The sequence below is a fragment of the Protomyctophum bolini genome (assembly GCF_963924005.1).
Source record: "Protomyctophum bolini genome assembly, chromosome: 1".
Classification (NCBI taxonomy): domain Eukaryota; kingdom Metazoa; phylum Chordata; class Actinopteri; order Myctophiformes; family Myctophidae; genus Protomyctophum; species Protomyctophum bolini.
The window spans coordinates 46,048,229-46,072,115 of record NC_137862.1 but is presented as its reverse complement, the minus strand read 5'-3'; the positions used below and the strand labels follow the sequence as shown (position 1 = coordinate 46,072,115).

The 23,887-nt window shown below is 44.1% G+C and overlaps 1 protein-coding gene across 4 annotated transcripts in view; it reads right to left on the bottom strand.

The window, feature by feature from the left end:
* Positions 1-23,367, bottom strand: part of itsn2b (intersectin 2b) — a 43,356-nt gene extending 19,989 nt beyond the window's left edge. Inside the window, exons 1-19 of one of the 4 annotated variants that reach the window (XM_080772968.1) lie at positions 23,174-23,367; positions 22,574-22,681; positions 18,145-18,203; positions 16,988-17,080; positions 13,740-13,803; positions 13,375-13,562; positions 11,549-11,797; positions 11,329-11,425; positions 11,037-11,179; positions 9,595-9,658; positions 8,309-8,452; positions 7,390-7,478; positions 6,824-7,086; positions 6,016-6,165; positions 5,067-5,207; positions 4,769-4,856; positions 3,293-3,432; positions 2,931-3,133; positions 951-1,747 (exon numbers count right to left, since the gene is read on the bottom strand). In XM_080772968.1, the coding sequence (XP_080629094.1) occupies positions 951-1,747; positions 2,931-3,133; positions 3,293-3,432; positions 4,769-4,856; positions 5,067-5,207; positions 6,016-6,165; positions 6,824-7,086; positions 7,390-7,478; positions 8,309-8,452; positions 9,595-9,658; positions 11,037-11,179; positions 11,329-11,425; positions 11,549-11,797; positions 13,375-13,562; positions 13,740-13,803; positions 16,988-17,080; positions 18,145-18,151 (2,920 nt within the window). In that variant the 5' untranslated portion in view covers positions 18,152-18,203; positions 22,574-22,681; positions 23,174-23,367. Of the gene's footprint in view, positions 1-950; positions 1,748-2,930; positions 3,134-3,292; positions 3,433-4,768; positions 4,857-5,066; positions 5,208-6,015; positions 6,166-6,823; positions 7,087-7,389; positions 7,479-8,308; positions 8,453-9,594; positions 9,659-11,036; positions 11,180-11,328; positions 11,426-11,548; positions 11,798-13,374; positions 13,563-13,739; positions 13,804-16,987; positions 17,081-18,144; positions 18,204-19,188; positions 19,291-22,573; positions 22,682-23,173 lie in introns of those variants that run through there. The other 3 variants (XM_080772967.1, XM_080772970.1, XM_080772969.1) reach the window with 3 other exon arrangements.
* Between the last annotated feature and the right edge of the window lie 520 nt (positions 23,368-23,887).

Sequence of the window (23,887 nt, the reverse complement as noted above, 5' to 3'; positions counted from 1 at the left end):
CGGTAAGTCTGACGGTCGGGACTTGCCGACCGACCGGGGGACTTACCGCCGCGTCGCGGGAGTGATTTATTGACTACCAACCGACCGCTGCGTCGGTTGGTAAGTCGCGACCGCTCCCGTGGAATTTCAGCCCAGCCCCTCCCTCGCCCGCAATGATTTTATTATTATTATTACTCACATACATTGCGCAGCAGCGCGCACATGCATGCTGGGTGGAGAGAGAGAGAGAGAGAGAGAGAGAGAGAGAGAGAGAGAGAGAGAGAGAGAGAGACACTGCGCGTTAAAAACCCCATTGTGGGGAAAAGGAACTCGATCCACGCATGCACAATGATTGACGCGACCATGGTTTTACCTCAGTAAAACTATACCTAAACCTAACCCTAACCTCAGTAAAACGATACCTAAACCTAACCCTGTCCCTAACCTTAACCTCAGTAAAACGATACCTAAACCTAACCCTAACCTTAACCTCAGTAAAACGATACCTAAACCTAACCTCAGTAAAACTAACGCAGTGGCTGGGGGGCATTTCCAAGAGCCCTGGCGACCGCCGTGTCGGACCACGGACCGACTCGCCGGGAGGCTCAGATGGATTTCGCCCTTGCTGCGTGAGGGGCGCTCTTTTAATCTACATACAGTACATTAACATGTGAGGACAAACACAGCAGACACCAGCGTCCTCACTTCCCACATTCACACACCAAATGGTGGCAATGTAGGTTCAGTGTCTTGCCCAAGGACACTTCGACATGTGGACAGAAGGAGCAGCAGCCGGGATTCGAACCGCCGATCATTGGACGACCTGCTCTACCTCCTGAGCCACAGCCGCCCCCATATACAGTATGTGTATATGGGTGAGAGGGTGCAAGCTCTATGAGCCCTATGGGCTACCGACAGTCCTCTCAGGATAGTGTGTGTAATGTATATACAGTATTTTAATATATTTATACCTCGTCTCTCCTCCAGTCCTCTCAGGAGAGCAGACAGTTTCTCTGTAATGTCAGACTTTCCTCCACCGACGTGTTGCTGAGGGCGAGACGCCGCCTCCTCCTTTCTCCTCTTCTCCTCCTCCTCCTCCGCTGCCCTCCTCTCCTCCTCTTTTCTCTTTCTTTCCTCCTCCTGCCTCCTCCTCTCCTCCTCTGCCCTCCTCTCCCCCTCTTTTTTCTTCCTGTCCTCCTCGGCCCCCCTCCTCCTCTCCTCTTCCTCTCGCTTTCTCTTGTCCTCCTCCTCCTCCTCTCGCTGCTTCCTCCTCCTCTCTTCTTCCTCTCTTTGCCGCGTCTCCTCTGCGTCCCTGACAGCCGCCATGGCCGCCCTCTCTCTCCTCCTCTCCTCCTCCTCCCTCTCCTTCCTTCGCTCCTCCTCTCTCTTCTCCTCCTCCAGCCTCTTCCTTTCTTCGTCGCGCCTGTGCTGCTGCTCTTCCTCTTGCTTCCGTTTCTCCTCTTTTTTCCTCTCCTCCTCCATTTTTCTCCTCTCATCATCTAGTTTCCTCCTGTCCTCGTCCAGTTTCCTCCTCTCCTCCTGTCTCTTGGCTTCCTCCTCTAGCTCTCTCCTCCTCTTCTCCTCGTCCTCTCTCACCCTGCGCTCCCTGTCCTCCTGCAGCCTCCTCTCCCTGTCCTCCTGCAGCCTCCTCTCCCTCGCCTCTTCCTCCCTCCTCTTTCTCTCCCTCTCCTCTTCCTCCCTCTTTCTCTCCTCTTCCTCCTTCCTGACCTTCTCCTGCAACAGTCTGTCCTTTTCCAGCTTGATACGCCTGAAAAAAACAACAACAAAAAATCAGACTTGAAGGCCTTTCAAAACATGAAGCGATATAACGCGCTTATAGTTCATTTTCAGTGAGACCTGCGTTTTTGCGTGAGCGCGGTCCCGTGAATTTGTTGCACACAAGAGTTGCACAATGTAGAGAACAAGACTTGATTAAAAGTTCAGAAGCTGAAGTAAATTTGACTGTTGTCAAACTTCATCAAGTTGATAGCGGTTACTGTGTGACACAATGAGAGCTAGATGGTAAAAACATCGTAGGCATGAAAAGATGGAAACGTCAAGGCTGCGTTGAGCTGAACAAACATTTCACAGAGCTCACTGGAGATAAATCATAATGGCTAGGATTGTAAACTTGGATGGTGTGTGCGCTTTGTGACAGCATTGCCATTGTGTCCATGGCACTAAAAGGGGACATAAGGGTAGTTGATGGGATCTATAAAATGTAATTATAGGGTACATGTTTGTGTCGCAAGAGCGTATTGTGCTCCAGTTGGTTTCTGAAACGAGCTGTGTGGTTTCAGCAGAATACAACAGAGAATGTCTTTTGAGCAGTGAGTGGAGCTGGGGGGGAAGCTAGGCGAGCGGAGTGGAACGTAAGAACAGCCTGCGAGCATGGAGCACTAGTCTTGGATAAAGGCGCTATATAAATGCACCATTTACCATTTAGTCATTCTCTTAGTAACTTGGTGAAGCCTTTGGACTAATTCATCGGTTCATACAATCATATGTCGTGCTTCACGTTGCATAAACCCCCATCGTTACACTTTGCCAATGGAATAATTTGTGATGATCATAGAAATTCAGATCACACAGACTGGACCTGAGGCTGATTCTACAAATGCCTTCTAAGTTCTAAATCTGTAGTTCTCAAAATAAAATTGTACCAGGGACCGCCATTTCTGGTGTTCAACCTTTTTCATGTCAAGGACCCCCAGAATTATCTGTATTTGGCCGCCGACCCCCATCTGAAAATATGTTGTTCCAGGCCCCCCCACAGAAGCAAAGATTCGAGTTAAAACGTTCACTGTGATATATTCGGAGATTTGTGCCACATTTTCACGATTTTTTAAAAACAGCAGACATACAAGCTCGTAGCGCAGCATAGATCTGCTATTTTTCAAAAGCTAAAGTATAACAATGCTTAAAAACACCAAAACGGGTTAAACCACTACCTCTGAGCCTCCTCTTCCTCCTGACGCTTCCTCTCGTCGTCTTCAAGCCTCCTCTCTTCCTCCTGCCTCCTCCTCTCTTCCTCCCTCCTCTGAGCCTCCTCCTCCCGCTCCCTCCTCCTCTCCAGCTCGCGTCGCTTCTCCTCCTTGACGTGCCGTAGGTTGTCCAGCGCCGCCTGTTGCTTTCTCTGACTCTCCTTTAGTTCCTGGCAGGACAAACATGAGGAGGACAAGCAGAGGAAAAGAGGTCATGTTACAGTACAGACTGAAGAGTCACACCGTGTCTCAGATGATATTTTTTGGTAACTGGAAATGTGCCTAAAATACCAAAGAAAAGGGTGAAATAATTGGTTGCGTTTGGTTACCTGCATGTCTTTATTATTCTGGTCCACCAGTAGCAGTTTTGCTGCCGTCTGCCTCTCCAGCCCTTCCAGCTGTTCTCTTAGTCTACGACACGCTCCGTTCTTCTCTGTAACGCTCATCTTCACGGAGGACGCGCTGGACCCTGATCAAATAAAAACACACAAGTTAACACACTGAGCGGCATAAACGGAGTTCTCCGTCCTATGAAATAGTAACGCCCAGCGCTCAGGACGGAGATTTATTCATATCAAAACCGATCGCATCGCTCCACAGGCTGGGAGCGTCTGTTGGGCAACATTCAATGTTATTTCCGGTTGGGACGTCATCCAAAATGTCCCCCCCCCCCCCATTTTAGTGGATGAGACCGAAAATCTTAAAACGTGAATAACTCTAAGCAAAGATTATGTTTTAGACGGGTCTTACTCATACCTCCCGTTGTTGTCGATCGCCTCAGGGGTGTTTTGTCTACATCTAGCTACATCCGGGATAGCGCCTGGTGCGTCTGATTTCATGGTCCTAAATACCCCCGGGCGTTTGTGGTGTTAACAGAGCGCCTCGTTTGGGTCAGTCTTGCCAAGATATGGCATCTAGTAAGATAAGACGGAATCCCAAAGTGGTTCCCTTGATATAGTACTTTTCCTTCTTTATTGTGGCCTAATAACAAAACGGAGCAGGGACAGTTTTATTTAATTTAACAATAATTAATGACATTGCCGTTTGCACTCAGCCACTAATGCAGAGCATTATAGAGCGTCGCAGTCCCGCCCCCTACCAGGGCCCAGGAAATGATTCCCCGTTCATTTTCCTCATAGACATTTCAAAAAGTATTTATTTAAAGACCGTTTAAGCCTCAAACAAAGCCAACTCGAGTTGTGACAAATCATGACAAACAATTCTTTGGGCCGAACAAATAATTAGAAAGAAGAAAAAAACGGCAGGTTACAACACTTTTTTGTGTTTGTTTGGTCCAAAATATTGTGTTTGTTGTCATGATTTGTCATAACTCGAGTTGGCTTTGTACGACGCTTATAAGGTCTTTAAATAAATACTTTTTGAAATGTCTATGGGAAAAATGCATTGGGAATTATTTCCTGGGCCTGGCGTCGTCATGAAAGGGGGCGGGACTGCGACGCTCTATGGAATCCAGATGCATTGTAGCTCTTGGGAACGTGTCCAATACAGTAGTCTTTTTGCATTGGCTATTCAAAAATAGCAGATATTCAAGCTCACAGATATTCAAACTTTTTTGGAAAAATCTTGAAAGTGTGAGAACTACTGATTTAGAAGGCATTTGTAGAAACGGCCCCAGGTCTTAATGGATTAGTAAGGGAATGGAACTCAATGGAAACCTATTGAATACAAATAAAGTGCTCTCTATTGTCAGAGATGCAACAAACAGTCATGCAACGGATGCTTCCACATCATCTATTCAACCATTCATCCTGCAATACAAGCATGGCAGACTGATCTGGAATCACCTGGCAGGTCATTCACAGCCATGTTCCTCAGTTTCTCTGTCAGCCTCCGCTGTTCAGGGGTCAGCTGGGACAACTTCCTTTGGAACTCCTGTCACAAACAAACGGGGAAACGCATCATCAAAAGAGGGCTTATTTCACCAACACAGGATAACAATTTATTTATGTCCCCAGACTCCACACAAAGGGAAAGCATACCGGGACACACATTGTAGGTGCAGTGAAGGTTATATTCATGAACTCACAGATATGTCCTCATGAGTCATGATATGATATAACACACACACACACACACACACACCTCGAGCTGTCTCTGCAGGTTGCCAATGTCCTGGTGGCGCGTCTCCCTTCTCTGATTGGTCAAATCAAGCTCCACTTTCTGCACCTTCTTCCTGTTTTGGGCGCCACGCAGCTGATCCGAGATCTGCCGATGTTTATTACCCTGAGAGAGAAACGAAGAGAGAGAGAGAGACGATGTTTATTACCCTGAGAGAGAAACGAAGAGAGAGAAGGGGAGGAGGGCGAGACCAAGAAATCAGGAGAAAGATCACAAATGCATAAATAAAATATATTTCCTACATATTTGATAGATCAAACATTAATTTCATAGGTCTACTGCATATTCACAACATGTTGCCATGAACACATTCATACATGTACATCAATTAATCTATTAAATAACATGTTAATATCAACAATGTTAGTACCAATGTGTGGTACTAGCTTCATAACATTGATTATACTACTGTATTTGTTGTGTTTATTATTTTGGATGCAATCCACAATATAGTGATCGTGAATACAATTAAATCGATACTCCTACGATATTGTAGATCAGCTATTTTCGGGGCGCAACCCAGCACTCTTTAGCTAGCAGAGATGCGCTGTGTAACGACATGGATTTCTAAATGAATCTGTTTGTCTGCAAAATACTGTGTTCAAGTTCAGGAGACTTCAGGGGGAAAAAAAGCTATTCTCCAGAATGCTGCCTTCCGGTACGGCATGGCATGGAAAGGAGAGGAGTGGAGGGCATTTGAATTTCTTTCACCACGTAGTAAATGCTGCATTCATTCGTGGTCTGGAGAGGTGCAGTTGTTTTACAGACGGGTAAAAAGGGGCAGGGGCTGAAGCCCCCTTTGATGTCTATGTGTGCACGTCCCTGGTGCCTGCTGATCATTCATACAGTGTTCTGCTCAATGACCTCTGACCTCTTGGCCCCCGCAGCGATATTCATCATCATTATTACTCACCACTTCCTCCAGTTCCATCTCCAAACTCTTCTTCTTGGCTTTCAGTCTGATGATGTCATCTTGTTCCTGCTCCCTCTTTATCTTCAGCTCGCCGCGCCTCCTCCTCTCCCACTCCTCCTTTCTCTGACGCTCCAGCTCCCTCTGGGCAGCCTAGCACACACACACACACACACACACACACACACACACACACAATTTGTTTTCAAAGCAATAGAGCGCCGAAGTCCTGACGTCACTCGCTCATCTCTTGGTTCTGACCGGTTCACGCAAGTAATTTCTCTATGGAGAATAACATCATCTTAAATCGTTTCATATAAGCGTTGTGGTCCAAAAATAAACAAGCTGTCTCTGCGTTATTGTCAGGGAGGTGTCTCTGTATCGTTTGCGACCGTCAGTCACGCATATGATACAGTCCGTTTCTAGCAAAAATGTAACTAATTCAGTAGCAGTAACAATAGCGTTTTCTTCATATCCATATGAGCCAAACGGCCTGGATGATTTGTTTATTTTTAAAACACAGTTATTATTTGAGGCGATCTAAAATCCCCCTATGGGGATTACAATACAAAAAAAGAAGTACATGAACCCGTGGATTTGCGCCCTCTACCAATATTGACGTCAGACTTCGGTGCTCTATAGGAACATGAATATAAGGAGTATAGGGGAATATAGGAACATGATTGTTAGCGGGCATTTAGCAGGAACCTTGAATTTAGAGATCACCAGATAGGTAGAAGGCGAACAAAGAAAGAACAATCAAGAAAGAGCTAAAAACGAAACACACACACACACACACACACACACACACCTCTTTCCTCTCTATCTCTCTCTGCTTCTCTTCTTCCCTCTGCCTCTCCAGCTCTCTCTGCCGCTCAAGCCTCCTCTCCTCGTCCTTGCGTCTCTTCTCCTCCGCCTCGCGGGCCTCCCTGTCTCTCCTCTCCTGCTCCTCTCTGGCCTTCTCTGCGCGTCGCTCCTCCTCTCTCCTCTGCGCCTCCTGCAGCACCTGCCGTCTTTTCTCCAGCTCTGCGTTCCCCCTGGCTTGGTTGGCTTTGAACTTATCCTCGAACGACACTGGAAGAGAAGAAGAGCAGTGCATTTGTGAAGCACTTTTATTATCACCCCCTCTCTCTGTCCAACTTCCCTCACCCAAGTGACAGGTAAACGCCATGAATAGGTAGAGTGGCAGCACCCCAGCCCCGGTGACACGCCCACTACCTGTGCAGTGCCCATTAAAGTGACATACCTACGTCCATCATAAGGCACATTAGAATGCATACACATTACGGCTCCTACAGACACTAAGGGGCAAAAACATGGGCATTTCAGCCTGGCACAGATAATAACAGAAGCCGTTAGGAGGTTATGGATACATACTGTTGGTCTTCGTCTTCTGTGGAGGTTCAAGGTCAGTGTCATCGATTAGAGCAGCATATAGAGAAGAACTGGAGCCATTCGATAAAGTCCTGGAACACACATTTCAATTGTATCATCGATATGTCATCTATAGCACTTGGGTTCTCAATGTTATTGGCTGGGGACCCCCGCCCAGCCCCAATACAAATTGACCGCTACAATAACCTTAATAATAGAGAAAATACAATGCATGCACTGTGCCACTGTGTGTACTATGTACAGTAAACTCTTAATTCCCATTTTCCAGCCATTCAGTTGCAAAAAAACCCAATGTTGGACACAACATTAGACATTTAGACAAACCTGTTTATACACCTGTACACATGTGTGTGAATGAGTGACCATTTCATTTCTAGAGAACATTTCATACAGTTAAACTCAATATGCTTCACATTAAAAATAAATTAAAAAGAAAAATAATTATGCACAGATAATCAGATATACAAAGTACTACCTCCAACAACCGCAGATATCGCCATACAGATTGGTTAAACATAAATTAAAGTTGTATTCATTCAAATAAGATCCAATCGAGATTGGAGCTTTAAAGTTTCCTGCCTCTGTCCCTTTGCACCCAGTCTGGGCTTTGGTCAGCTATAGGAAGTGTCATCAATTGTATGTATTGTATGCATAGATTAAAGAACAGACCCTTGTGGGGAAGCCCCTAGGAAATGACCAAGAGGCATAGATAAAGTCTTGTCTTTTACATGAAAACCAGTTAAGAGGCCAACAGAATGTCTAAATGTAATGTGTATATGGCATATGCGCGTGTGTGTGTGTGTGTGTGTGTGTGTGTGTGTGTGTGCCCATGCGTGTGTGTGTGCCCATGCGTGTGTGTGCCCATGCGTGCGTGTGTGTGTGCCCATGCGTGTGTGCATACCTGCATGAAGGTGGTACCAGCTCATTTGGCAATGTCATTGGTAAAGTGAGTAAATGTCCAGACTTAGTCACGTCCACCAGATGCATCGCCAGGATGAACTCCTCAGCCTTCAGCTTCCCATCCTTATCAACATCAGCTAACGTCCTGGGAGAGAAGAGGAGGAAATCCTAGTTCAGCTTTTTTTTTATCACACCCGTATGAATTAAGTGGTGCAACTCCGTGTGGCGGTCCCCGGGGGCGAACCGCCCCGCGTCCGAAGCGGTTGAGAAATGACAGTTACCGTGTGGGGGTCTCCAGGGGGTCCCTACTAGTACTGTACTGTACTGTCACACCCGAAATCATCATATATACATATACTATCGTGCTAACGATAGTTCAGCGACCGCTACCGCTCACCACCATTCTATTTGGTTGAATAGTGCCTCCTCGTCTCCCCAAAACAGCAATGGCGAAGGTGGTCACTGGTCGCACTGATCGGATTAATCACTGGCTAAGAGTCTTTAGAAGCATTCATATTTTAGATGCGTGGTCACGGGGAGTTGCTATTGAGCCACTAAACACAGTCGCTTTATTTATCCAGCACGATTTGGAATGGAAAACTTCATATTAAATTAATCTGAACATTAAAGACACAACATTTGTCACCACAACATCATTATTGCAATGTGTACTGTATATTTAATACAGTATAAATTGCAATATACAGTATAACATGCAACAATGATATTGTTGTGGTGGATAGCTGGTGGTGGTGTTGAAGTTAAAAAAATAGTGCCACCTCATAATTGTAAAGTGCAATTACAATAATTGAATTTTAAAAAGTCCACTTTTCAGTTTGCACCCTTCAGACAATTCAGACAGTATGGGCACAAAAAGGACAAAGACAGACGGTTGGGTCCAATGACAACGGGTATTGCATACTAGGTTCCCAACCTGCATTGTTCCCAAATAGGCTGGTGGCCGACGGGCACAGGTCTAGTCACCTAATACTGGAGTATGAATAGGCCTCAACCTTGAAGAAATGAAAAAATCCGCACACCATTTGAAGCTCCCAAAATATCTTTACTGGTAGGTAACCTTTCGGGCCGCAGCCCTTCCTCAGATCTTCATTGTGACTTTACTTTGATCCAGCACCCAGCCTATAGGTTTAGACGTGCGTGTCCTTTTTGACTGTTTATTCAGCCTCCTCTACTAGGCCTCAACCTTATCACACATGTGCGCACACAGAGCCAGACACACATGCGCATCCCACCACCGCACAGAGACCCAGATGTAGATGTTCTCACCAGATGGACGCCAACTGTGTCTGATTCAGCATGGTGGCTGCCATAATGCTCCTCACCTGTTGGCCTGCCAACAACAATGATAATGTGAATGTAATGAAAACCATGAGAATTTCACATTTACCAGTTTAGCCATTAAAGGCATTCATCAGACTCAGATTAAATAAGAAATAGGGGATTTGGGGTTGTTAAGTTATATACTATTTATACACACACTAGTGAATTTGTCCTCTGAATTTAACCCATTATAAAAATTAGGAGCAGTGTTAAGACACAACACAACATTGTACTATACAGTAGCCTACGTACAGAGCACAGACTCGCCATCGTCACAACTAGCACGTTGACTGATCAGCCACCGTAGCAGCCAACCGGAGCATTTCGTAGAAACACGTTATTACACGATAACGATATTAAACTGTAGTAGCGTCAAAATAAACTGCTGCGGTGGAGCAAGCCAGGTGAAGATGGCGGGCAGCGTTGACGATAATTGAAAAACATTTACGGTCCAGATGAAACCATATTTAAAGTATGTCATTTGTCATTTCAAGTATTTTCAAGTATTTCGTAGTGAAACAGAATAGGCCAACACGACAAACATGCAGAATTAAGTAAAACTGAAGATTGATTGAATTGTGGAAGTCATGATATTATTGGTTGGATTTGGTTGATGCAAGCCTATATAATTCTGCACACAACTAATTTCGATTTAAAGAAGAAAACATGACTACAAAGAAAACGATTATTTATGTATTTACTGTGTGATGTTTATTGGCCTGCTGGCTTTCATTTCATGGCTAATTTACAAGAACAGGTACAGCAAGACATGAGAGAAGGTGAACAGGCTCTGCATCTAACAGACTGTGTGTGTGTTGTGGAAGTGCTGTTGTCTTTAAACAGCCACAGCCAGTGCAGGCAGGTCGACCAGTTCCTCAAAGATATACGGAGCTTCCATGGACAAAGAGAAGGTTAAAAGCCCATATGGTCCACGCCTGCATTCCACGCATACTACTGTACACAAACAGTCACATGCTGTACATGTACAGCGCCGCAGACACACAGCAGGTATGACAGACACACTGGTCAATTCATGTCTCCGCTTTACAAAAATAGTTATACAGTCCAAAATGGCATGAATTCACATTAAACAATAGTTTTAACAGCCATTTGAGGTTAATCGTATTTATTTCAAAATTCAATTAAGACGATAAATCCCATGATATGCATACAGTATCTTGTGCAAATCAACTAATCGCAGCTAACTGAGGCCAATAAGTGAATAGTGAAACCGGAGTGGCGGTGGCCGGCCGAGACTTTGACTTAGGACTTTGGATAGTCTTTACAGTACACAAACAACAGGGTTCAAACAGTGCTTGGTTGGAAGTTGGAACCCTAAAATAATAAAGCTGTGAATGAAGCAATATTAATAAACAGTGTCATCATACCAGTAAGGTATCCAGTCATCTGTTTGTCCAGACTGTTGAATTGCTGTCTGTATTTGAGTCGAGTTGCGTGGGGGACGGCCCAGTCACTGGGACCAGGCGGCATGGAGGATAGCATGCCGGGAGACGAAGAGTTGGAGGTGGAGCTGGAAGACAAGCAGAGAATAAATAAGACTAAAACACACAACAATGAAACGTTCATTTCCCCAACATGCTCACTGTATGAAGTGAGCATGTTGTCATGAAGAGCAGATTGTTGTTAAATTAATTAACACATGAAATGTGTGTGTGTTACCTGCAGGAGCCCAGGTCAAGCAACGAAGAGGCTTTATTGATGCCAGCAGGAGAAGAGGAGAATCCAGGGGAAGAGAAGGAGCCAGACATCGAGAGGCCTACAGACAATTACACAAACATGCAAATGTTCAGACAAAGCAACACACATTTTTATACAGGACTTTAGTCCTTAAATACCTAAGAACTATGGACCAAAGAACAGAGAGGAGAAGACGTCATACCAGTTGCACCAGCAGGGATTGGTTGCAGAAACCCCATGGTGCCGTTGGGCAGTGTGGGGGTCCCCATGGCGTGCATCAGGGGCCTTATGGGTGTGGAGCCCATCAAGGGGCTCAGGCCTGATGCCGTGGCTCCCAGAGTGCAGAGTGGTGTCATAGGCGAGAGGCCGGGAGATGCCATGGACATTGGGGTCAACATGGCGAAATTTGTTGCTGGCATCATGGACAAGTTCGGCAAAGAACCCAAGCCTGCTGGAAACAACACGCACGCAGACATGCGCAGACACATTAATACTTTGAATGCTTTATTTGCACCTCACAGTTCACCACTCGTCTTCATAAAAATAGTTCTAAAATCCAAAATCCCATGAATTGATTTTTACCAGTAAGACGCCTGGGGGCGAGAAGCGACCTCGAGGTGAGGTGTCAAAAACGCAAGGTTTCATAGTTAACTGCGACCTCCAGGCGCAAAAAGAAACAACCATTTAAATGTACACATACACATATGACACATACATGGTGTCAGCATGTTCTTATGACCATGTAACTTGTTTTTCAATGAACACATCAATTGAACACTCATACACTCAAACGCATAATGTTTTTATTTCTGCCAGGCCGAAGTCTAGATCAAAAGTTATGTGCATTATGCATTCATTATCTCTGGAATGAATCATTTAAATGTCCACCATATAGATTTTTGACAGTACACCTCAGACCCCTCCTCCCTCCAGGCTATGGGATCAGAGTATGTCTGATCCGATCAAAGTACGTCGGTCTTGCCCAAATAAGAGTTCCACGCGGCCTAGCGGAAATATGCAACTGCATATTATATTTGACATTTATTTATGTGTATTTTACGATAGCGTTAGCTCTTCATGTGTACCATTTAGTGTCGTTTATGTATGTGTATGTATTTTGTGTCCTCTAACCTGTTTTACTTTCTCGTTACTAGTTTCAATGTGTACCAAGTTCACGTGTAAAAGCTGGCCTTTGTCCTGCATGCTTGTCTTCAGGTAGTCGTTGGTTCAGCTGAAATATATCAGTTCAACTTCTCAGTGTTCCTTGTGTATTTCTATCTTGTTCGCAGTGTAGCTTTAAGCGTGGGTACGTGGGGTCGTCCAGTGCGCCTGGTGCCTGTGGAGGTGTGAGCTCCATGTACTAAGTCCCTGGGTACTCCCGACGGGGGCATGCTGTGTTTTTATACTCCCAGCTCTGAATACGTTTACATGTTAGTATAATAGTATACACGTTTTCTTACTTTGTACCAGCTGCTATGCAATAGCAAGCAGAGTCTGTAATCGTTGTGCAAGCTAGTCCTCTAGTCCAGCTGGTTCTCTCATTGGCAGACGTACAGTATGTGCGCACAGCAAATATGTCCGGGTGGAAACGAACGATTCAGAACACAATAGTTCCAACCTAAACTACTGCTCTGAAACGGACACAGAGGCAGTTATAGCGGACCTCCGCAGATAATGCAGCTGGTAATAAAATGTTGTTTTAAGATTAGTTTTTGGCTTTTCTGCCTTTATTGATAGATACAAGTGAAGACTGACAGGAGGGATGGGGAGAGAGAGAGAAGGGGAGAGAGACGCAGCAAAGGTCGTCATGAACGGGACTCGAACACGCGACACGCTGTCAGTCCAGAGACTATGTGGCGTGATGCGCCTGGACCGCTAGGCCAGCGAGCGGCCCAGTATACATGTTTTCTTAGTCAAGATTCATGTCTATATATTTAGGCTTGTCTGGTATCTACGATCAGGTCGTACCGTACCTCTGCCTTTGTAAAGGTCATGCGTCTTCATGGGTCGTGTCACGTGTGTACTTACCGTAGCGCGAGTTGTTCATGGATGCCATGTTGGGGTTGAGGTTGGGGGCGGGGACTGGAGGCTGCTTCATTATGATTGGCAGAGCTGAGGGAAGTGGAGTGCCTTGCAGTTTCAGCTTTATCAGCTTCATGGCGATGGAGAACTCCAACCTGTCCATCTTTCCATCTTTGCTAATATCAGCTAAAGTCCTGAGAGACAAAGGGGTGAGGGGCGGGGGTTCAGAGGCTCATCGTATCTCAACCAAAGTGTGTGTGTGTGTGTGTGTGTGTGTGTGGTGGGTTGGAGAGAGAAAGAGACAGAGAGATGGAGGCGGAGAGTGTGTGTGTGTGTGTGTGTGTGTGTGTGTGTGTGTGGGGGGGTCTCACCATATCTCAGCCAACATTAACCCCGGCAGCCCCGATTGCAAGAAGAATTTCTTGGCTTGTTCCCCTACAACAAATGAGTAAAAAAAAGAGAGAATTAATTGAGAAGGACTGAGGGAGTACATATAGAGACGTCCACGTTGAGTCATTCAAGTTAGTCAATTTCTTTGCCATTGCTGCTGCAGAAGTGATGTTCGGTCCGGCCGTGCTGTGTAAGTCGTGGCGGTGAGTGAGCGTATCTCTGCACACGAATCCCATGCGCTCTATAGCCCTTACGGTTAAAAATGTTGTGCAAATCACGTAGTTTCATAAAATACGAAGTTGATGGACAATCTGAAATTTGCGAGCATGAAATGTAGCAGTTTCTATAGTTTTCCCATGGCATGCATTATTATTTGAGAATGGAGTGGAGGCAAATGCACGAAGAAGGGGATCGCACAGGAATGGATAAACTTGAAGTCTACATAGCACTCTTTAGCGAATACTCATAGTTTCATTGTACAGATATAAGTATTCTTAGCTTCCTTATGATTCTTGATGACAATTTTTTTTTCTTCATGTATTTAATGTATTACCATGTGTTGTTCTTGTTTACTGTAAATCACTCTGGATTTTCTGCTGAGTTTCTGCTAAATGCCAGTCCACCGACTAGGCCATTTTAATTAAGGAATAATAATTAATAGTCCGGCAGCCTACAGGCTTCTTTTGTTTAAAGTGGGAAATTTGGTATATAGTCTTTTTTTTGGCCTAAAATATTGTCTATAGACATACATTCATGAATCCACTTGCTGACCGGCTGTTAGTATTGGGCAATTTGTTTTTCCTTTTGCTTTAAGTAGCATGTGACATGATGATTCTGAATCCATTCCAAGCATTAGTTTTGGGCTAAAAACGGCCGTAGATGTCATGACAAATGAGGTCAGCACAAATGTGATGAGGTCAGCATGTGTGGCTATGTGGCTATGGCCGTTTTTAGCCCAAGGAGTGTATTTTGTGCAAAACTAATGCTTGGAATGGATTCAGAATCATGAAAAACCCCTAGTTTGACATCCTACCTAAAGCAAAAGGAAAGTTTTACCATAGGATGTTAACGGTAGGGTCACAAGAAACCCCTAAAAATAAATTGCCTAATACCAACAGCCGGTCAGTAGATTCATGAATATATGTATATAGACAATATTTTAGGCCAATAAAAATATTAAAATAAAATAAAACGTGAGACATGGCCAAAGTATTTCCGGGGGTCCCCAGGCTAAACGTTGAGAACCCCTGGCCTAGGACTCTGCAAAAGAACATTTTTGTAGGACACACAGGCATTATTCGACTGGCATCTTGTGTGTGTGAAACCAGGAAATGCCAACTTGTGATAATTGCACGGTGTAAAACCAAGGCTATGTAAAGGAGGAGAGACGTTCTTCACCATAATATGCACTATAGACACACTGGGAGTCAAACTGGAGCTGGAAATTCAATGGTATGCATCAGAGTGAATAAGGCAGTAAGAGTCGGCTGGACCAGCTTATAACAATATTTTGAATAATTACGACCCTTGTCGGATGGAGGACAGTGTGCTCAGGACACTTTATTTCTTTCCTATTGGAAGTATACCTACCCTTATTTATAACTTGACAGCACACCTGGCAGTGCAGACACTCTGCCCTGACGAAGACCACTCAACTGAAACGTGTGGCAACTTTATGTTAGTCACTCTTCTTTTATTCTCTCTTCACAAAATGTGTGCCTCAGATCAACTTGAGATCCAAGTGGCCTCTGGCACTACAGCATACATTTGTTTGGCCCTTGTCAGATAATCGTTTTTAGGAAAATTAAAAAAAAATGTTTTCTGGTCTTGTTTGTCTTTGTGCACACTATATAATTCAATTGAGATATCCATCTAGTACATTTCTGACTGGGCAGTATTAACTCTGGCAGATTGGTCAGGTTTCCAGTCCTTATGCCGGGTCCTTTGATCTGTACCTTACTTAAATTATTGTTTTTTTATGGTTATCATTTGTAGGCTTAGTTGTTTCTTTGCCACTTTTTTGGTTCACAGTTAATTATTTATTTTTCTGCACCATTGTTTCACCCCACCCCTAGGCTCTATTTCCATATTTATTGGTTTTACAAATGGCCTTAGTGCCTTAATATTTAAAATATTCTTTCTACTTGACTATGCTCTACAACTTTGTATGTTAGCTTGTATGTCAGTAGATGTGGTGGGGTGTGTCATTTGACTACTTTGATGATTACCTTCATTGCAAAGACAGCTTGTCGACTTGTATATAAAACACGCCTACTTTGTTGTATACCCATTCCTGATGAAGACATGGAGGGGTCGAAACGTTGATTCCTGACCCTAATAAACTACTGGGAGCTTAAAGAATGGTGCGCGGACTTCCTACCTTCTTTCTGTATGTACTGTATATTTTTGTCCTGCACCCGTCAACATGTTTTGAGATGTGCGTGCTTCCCGTTTGGATCAGGTTTCCAGGCTAGGCAGCCCAGACAGGAACTCAATAGAAAGACATAATGTGCACATCGAAGAAAAGAAAAGAAAAGCGGAGCGGAGCGGAAAACAAAGTGTGACGTCTTCTGTTATTTTCCTGTTCCAATTATTTAATAAGGTCGCGATCATGAAAAGATTTATTCATAAGCTTGTCCATCCGGCTCTTTTTGATGCATTCCATCAATCTTCTGGATCAGTTCGCCTCCCACTGCTCCCAGTGCCAGGTGAACGCTGATTAATCTGTCAGCTGGAATAGCTGGCCCCGAAAAGTGATACGGTATATATCCCTCCTTACAAGTACAGTACTGTGAACGATAATTGTCCCATTCCTAGTTCATGCATGATTTTTTATTTTTTTAAGAATAAACTTTGAAACAAACCAAGTGTTGAGTGCTATATTAGCCTGGAGACGATTTATCCAGTGTTGTTTTCATCGACTAATACTATGACGAAAAATGTCCGTTGTCTACCTTTTTCCACTGACAATTCCGTCAACAAATAAAAACTAGACTAAAATGTTAGGAAGGGACTAGTGGACAAGAGATCCACTATAAGTAATTTTACACTTGGTTGCAAGTGAAAGAAAAACAGCCATTACGACGGCATCAAGGCCCGTCTAAACACATTTTGTTAGACTAAATCAAATGTAGATTTAGTCAACTAAAACATTCCAGGTGACTAAAACGAAATCAAAACTAAAATCAAAACAACTACAGTGTGCTTCTGCATGTGTAATATACTGTACCTGAGACGTATCCCATGGTTGGGGAGAGGGTGTCAAACTTCTGATCATGTTTGCTTCTCTCCTCCGGGGAGATGGCCCATACACTGAGGCCACCTAAAAGGAGGGTGAGAGTCCAGAGAAAAGCCGTTTAAGCACTTTTGTGTGTTCGTTTGTTTATGCATGCATGTGTAGCAGAGCAGCTCTGCCTGAATCCCTTGGCCAAGAGGGGGACTTGACTGACTGAGAGGTAGTTTCCTATGTAGGATGCCCGGATTTGAGGATATGCTTACACATACTGTAAGGTACAGCAGAACCCGGTTTATCTGAGCCTCATTGGAAGGAGGTTGCAGCGCTTCAGTTTCTCAATAGAACGTCAAGATAAACTATCCTACAACAGATGTAATGACACTCAGTGGCCTGTGGAGTCAGAACCGGTGTGACGGCATGTATGCTTTTCCAAACAAACCACATGCAAATCTTTGGTGGAAGTGATGCGTGGCCACTTGCAGACAAGTCTGTTTACGATATGTAGCAAGCTATCTACTGTAGCAGCCCTACCTTTATATGTCTATGGTGCAGACCAGTAAAATCAGTTGTTCCTGGGCCCATGATAAAGGGCCCATGATAAACCTTTTTTCAATCTTTTCAAAGTAAGTTATTGCGACCGAAGGTCGTAGTTAACTATGGAATCGTGCATTTCCTGTCAGTGTGTCGGGCACCATCAGTGTGGTCTCGTGACATCACGTGACGTCATCAGGGATGGAGATGTGGAGACCCTAAATGCGACCTGCTGTCGCAGTTAAGCCCATATATGGAGATTCCTGATGTCATCAATATTGGCCAGCAACTCTACATCTGACATCAAACCCTTAGATCTCCATATATGGATATATGTCTAAAACTAGAGTTCTCAACAGGCCCGAAAATTAGGGCCCGGCCCTACCTCGACCTGAAAAGTTTGGGAACAACCACCGATGATACGGCATGCACTCTCTCTACCAGGCCAGCCACCGGGGCGTCACCAAACCAACACTTGCCTTTTGCCGTGTAGATCTCAGTTCGGCATCCAATCGGAGAAAAGCAAACAAGCACTAACTTACTTTGCATGCATGTGTGCTAATGGATGTTTGCAGAGGCGATGAACAAAATCACACACATACAGTAGTGTTCGTTCTTACCGTTCATGTTTGCACGTGGCAAAGAGACGGTCACGTCCTCAGACACAGCACACAGTCATCTGTAAACACACACACACACACACACGTCGATTAATAATGCAGTTCATAATATTGAACAAGGTTGTTTGACCCGGGAGAGAGAGATTGTTTGTGTAAGAGAGAATGCAACAGGGGGGAATTAAGAGAATGAATGTCGATGTGGCAGTTGTTGTTTCTGTATGAGACAAAGATGGGAAAGGAAGAGAGAGAGGGAGAGAGAGAGAGATTGAGAAAGACTGAGAGGATGACAGGATAGGAAGGAGAAGTAAAAAGATAGAGGAGAGAGAGAGAGAGAGAGAGAGAGAGAGAGAGAGAGAGAGAGAGAGAGAGAAATTGTGTCTGAACAGAGTTTCTGTTCTCTCTGGTCAGAAGCTCTCTGGCCACGTCCCAAATCTTTTGTGTCCCATGCTCCTTTGTCACTGGGAAATGTTCCAATACCTTCCTTACACACACACACACACACACACACACTGCGTGTGTGTGTGCACGTCACGACTGCACGTACGCGCATATACCTTCAATCTCTGACCATTTCATGACTTCACCGCCTCTAAACAACCCTTATTATTACAGTGTAGGTAGAGGACAGCTCGGACACAGACTTCACGCCTGCTTTGCTAACTTTTTACTTGTACACAAACAAAGGCTTGTTTGCACATACATACTTAGTTAATGAAGAAAATACTGATGGATAAGTAAGTTGGCACTTAAGCCCTATACATACATACATACTTTAGATTCCGGATAGCTAAAACCAAAAGCCAATCTACAAGCTCATAATGCAATGTGACACATTACTTGGGAGCAACATTTTCTCTTATATAATGACATGCCCATAATGGTTGCTCAGGTTGAAAGTTGCTAAATAAGCAGGTGTCCATTTATGACTTGTAATATAAATAACAAACATCATATTCACATTTCCACTCTGACATAACCGAGTTACAAATACAATCACACAAGAGACTTCAGGAGTAGGAGAGAAATTCCAGTTAATCTGCTCACCATCTCCAACCCAGTACCCACGGACACAAACATTTCCTGGTCGCCGGGTCGGGTCTGGTGACAGGAAGCAGGACGTGACGGTGGCTTTTCGGCTTTGATGTGATCATGACTCAGTGAGCCAGGTTGGAGTGTGGGACTAGTGTCCCACAGACAGAGTACGAATTCAATAATTTAGTTATAGTTATTGCATTTTAATGCATGAAATGTGCCATGTAAATACTGTACGTTTGATTTGATATACCGGTTGGCTGGTACAATATTTATATACCAATAGAGGGTATATATGCGCATGCATAAAGTGATAAATTAAGGGGCAAAGTGAGTTTAACGTCGTTTAATGCAATCATATTGGACTTTTCCGTTTGGATGTATGGGCTGTGAAGGCCAGAAAGTAGTTTTTGACACTCAGTAGGCATTCCCGCATAACTTCCTGGTTTGATGATGATGATGTCAAACGCATACCCTCTATACTAGGGTACTGGTATCTGTTAATATAGATCTAATATAAGCAGTAACAAAATAAATGCAAAGAGACAGAGGTGTACACTTTCAAAAGAATATAGTGAAGTATTGATCAACATCCCAGGACAAGAGGAAGGCTTTTCATCTACTGCCTGCCATCTGTTGCTCCCGCTCTCCTTTACCCTCCTCCTGGGACAATCCCCTCCGTCTCTCCTTTCATCTTCTCGCTCATCCAGCCCCCCCTGACTTCTAAACTTTCGGGTCTGTCAATCACTCTCTGCACAGTAAAAACTGAATGAGTGTTAATGTTAACCCATTAGACCTGAGGACGATTCTACAAATGTCTTCTAAATCCTGACAGTTTTTCCTGACCATGTTTCTATGTCAGTGGTTCTCAAGGACCCCCAAAAATATATGTAATTGGCCGCGGACCCTCATCTGAAAATATGTTGTTCCAGGTTCTATTGTGCTCATAGCTCGTAGCGAGCTATGAGCTTGTAGATCTGCTATTTGTCAATAGCTAAAGTATAACATAATGCTTAAAATACCAAAAGGGGTTCCCGTACAGAATGGGTTTTAAGGGGCAGCCATAGATAGCCCTGGTTGTCCCAGGTAAGATTCCAGGTCAGCAGTGTGTCCCCGACTCGTAGCCTGCGATTGCTCACCGAGGGTGTACAACTACAAATGTAACCAAATTGACCCTCAGAATAAAATCAACACTCAGAGTTTACAGTGAGTGTAGTGTTGTTGAAATAACATTGCACAACAGCATGTCTAATAAGGACCAGAACCACGTCAATGATTTGTCATGCAACTCCTAGTTGCAACCAAACGTTGTGAATAGTTGCATGAAACCATTCCCCAATGGCAGTTGCAAGGAGTTGAAAAACAAGGTACTGGATCGCCGAGGACATTCAGGCATCACTGTGTCTGCCGTTCATAAATCAGCTTCAGTCGTTACTTAGAATAGAGCGAATTCTTATCTACTGCAACTATAAACCAACGTCAGCCTTAAAGAAACACACAGCACTGACTTTGATAAATGCTAAATTTGATTTAACATGGCTGTGTTTCTCTACAAGGCAGGGCAGGTCTGTGCTGTCGCGCCCTCGATTGTCTTCAGGGGAGGGGAATGGGATACAGTACCAGGAACACACTCTCATATGACACATATCTTAGCTTCAAAAGACCAACGAAAAGACCCGCTCTAAAACAGTAAGTATGATGACTGGCTGCTTGCTGCTAGTCCAGGTCCTCAGGAACCACATCTAGTAATGCTGGTTTTAGTCGATTATGCAATTATTGTGACAGGCCCTAGTCACACATGCGTTAACTGAAGGGGAGTAGCCATGCATGCCAAGACGTCACACTGTCAGTGTCAACGGCATCAACATTGTGTCTCAATATTTGCTACGGCATGTGATGCGTCAATGCGGCGCCACCGGAAGCTCCACTTAATTTTCCAAAACTTTAACCCCATTTAGCCCAATTTATCTATACAGTATAACAATCACTCAGCGCAATAATGAGTGTCTTACTCCTACTGTACCAGCTCAGTGACCTTGTGGTTAGAGTGTCCGCCCTGATACTGGGAGGTAGGGGTTCGATCCCCGGCCGGGTCATACCAAAGACTGTACAAATGGGACCCAGCGCCTCCCTGCTTGACACAGCATCAAGGGTTCAATTGTGGGTAAGTGCCTGCGACATACTGGCGTCATGTCCAGGTCTTGCCAGGCCTTGTACATCAAGCTGCCTCACGCTACAGAAACAGGAGATAGGCTCCTGCCCTATGGGCCCCAGGGCTCGGCAAGGCTACTTACTTACTTCCTCCTACTGTATGTGCAAAGCCCAAAGACAAGCAGTAGCAAAACAAAAGCATAGCATATATGCTATAACTATTCCAAATTGTGCCAAATGTTTTGCTACACCACCTATCCTAGGGCGTAGGATCACGCTGCAGCACATTTTGAGCTTGTAGATCTGTTATTTCTGTCACATACTGGTACACATCGGGGCTGCAATCATGCTGCCCATTTGGCGAATAACGACTTACGTTGGAGTGAGGACTGGAAAAAAGGTTTTTCTAATTTCAAATTGTGAGCATATTTAAAATTTTCCACTGGGATTTCATGACCGTGGGAAGTGGGAACCCTGGTCCTTAAAAGCTGCAAGGCAGAGCGCTATATGAACCCAATGTATGGATTGGCCACATTCGGGGGAGGGAAGCCCGGAAGCAGAGGGCTTTGTCACACCACTCCTATGGACTGGGGCAGCACAGCTGTCACTGGAGACCACTGGTGAGTAGGATGGAGGGAAGCACCATGTCCTCCCGGTGGGGGCTCCTCACCGATAGGTGAGGTGAGCCAAACAGCACTGGGCAGTGGCAGCATAGAAGCAAATGCATGTGTGAGGACGAATACGGTAATTTATTGGCAAAATGACTACATAGAGGGGGGGAAAAGCCCAAAGACCAAACACATGCACCCCAAATCTATGCAGGTTTGCAATTATGTACTGAAAAATGACACGTGTTTGAAGTGAGGGGCGCTAATATATTAAAGTCTAACTTATGTTGATTAGATGATGTAATGGTGATGTAAAACAAACGGTGCCAACAAACATTAAACGCCATTAACAATAAAGAGACAATATGACGTAATGAGGCTCATTATGATGTAATTTTTCCCTTCATCGTCAATGGCGTTTACAAAACAAACATTGAACTAAAAAAGACAAACATTAAACCTGTATATAGGAGGGGCTAGCACCCCTCAAAAGTGTCCTCCTCATAGTGAATGGGCTACATAGCTGGAGGACCACTGGTATGATCCTTTAAGAACCATTAAACTAGTGTGCACGTCACCTGTTGACGTGCTAATACTATACTAATACTAATACTAATACCATACTAATACTTACTTACATATCTATAAACAGTTCATATCTACAGTGACAGTCTGTCTGGAGGTCATACACATACAGTAGCATCACAGACTGTAGAGAATCGTGTGGAACCAGCCACCTGGACAGTCTGAGAAACATTTCACACATTTACATAACAGTGTCGCGCGCGCAACACGCGCGACACACACAAACACACACACCTCTCGATAAACTGATAGACTGTAGATAGAGTAATCACCTGTCACCACTTGCAACCAGTTCAACTAGTTTGGGGAGAAAGGAATTTAGGAAACATCCCAACAATCTGTAAACTTATAAACTACAGTCATAGGCAGCTGTTTTGTTGTACAGTAAAGGCAACAGTTGTATTTTGTGTAAATATTCGGCTGAAATAAGTACCATCAAGTTCTTGTGAGGTATTAAGGGGTGAGGCATCACCCTTCCTTCAAAGACAGACTTGGCTTCCACTTTAAGGTTTTAACACACACTCAAACTATACAATAAACTTCTGCCCGCTTGTTTTTTTTTTTAATCTCCCAAACAATTGTGTTTAACATCAAGCAACATTCATAATATCAAAGTTTCATTGGTGCTTAGATAAGCAGTTTCGGGTGCATACCTCTTTCCGCTGCGGTCAAAAAGGTGGACTTTCTGGAGCTTTTTCCGCAGCTGAAGTTGTAATCCACTCCTCCGGTACTGAATGAAGATGATCCGTCATAAAACATACAAGACTTCATGCAGCAAAATGTTAAGCTGTGTTCCTCCAAATAGACCTGTTGCTGACACTTCTACTATCACACAAACAACATGGCTGACAAGTATTGAGCTATGGGCGCTGTTAACATCTGACCGCACTGAGTGGGAGGGGAGAGAGAGAGGAGGGAGAGAGGGAGGAGAGAGAGAGAGAGAGAGAGAGAGAGAGAGAGAGAGAGAGAGAGAGAGAGAGAGAGAGAGAGATGATGATGAATTGTACATAAACTTGACATTTGTACTAAAAATTGAATAGAAATACAACAGCTGGTTTTCTTTATAGATAGATAGTCAATATTATATTATGGATCAATATGTCTTCACACACCGTCCTGACGTTCAGCCTTTAATAGTATTTATAATTCTTATATTGTATCATGCAGAATATTTGTCCTGTCCACATCAAAAGGACCCACTTATTGGTTCTAAAAGTAAGTAAGTAAAATGTATCTTTTGTGTCATGATTTGTTATTTCTGTTCATTGTGATCAATTATGATCAATACAATCATAATCGCATTAGCCACAATGCACTTTTCCAACAGCAGATAAAACCAAAACTCCAAATCCCACAATGCGTTGTGA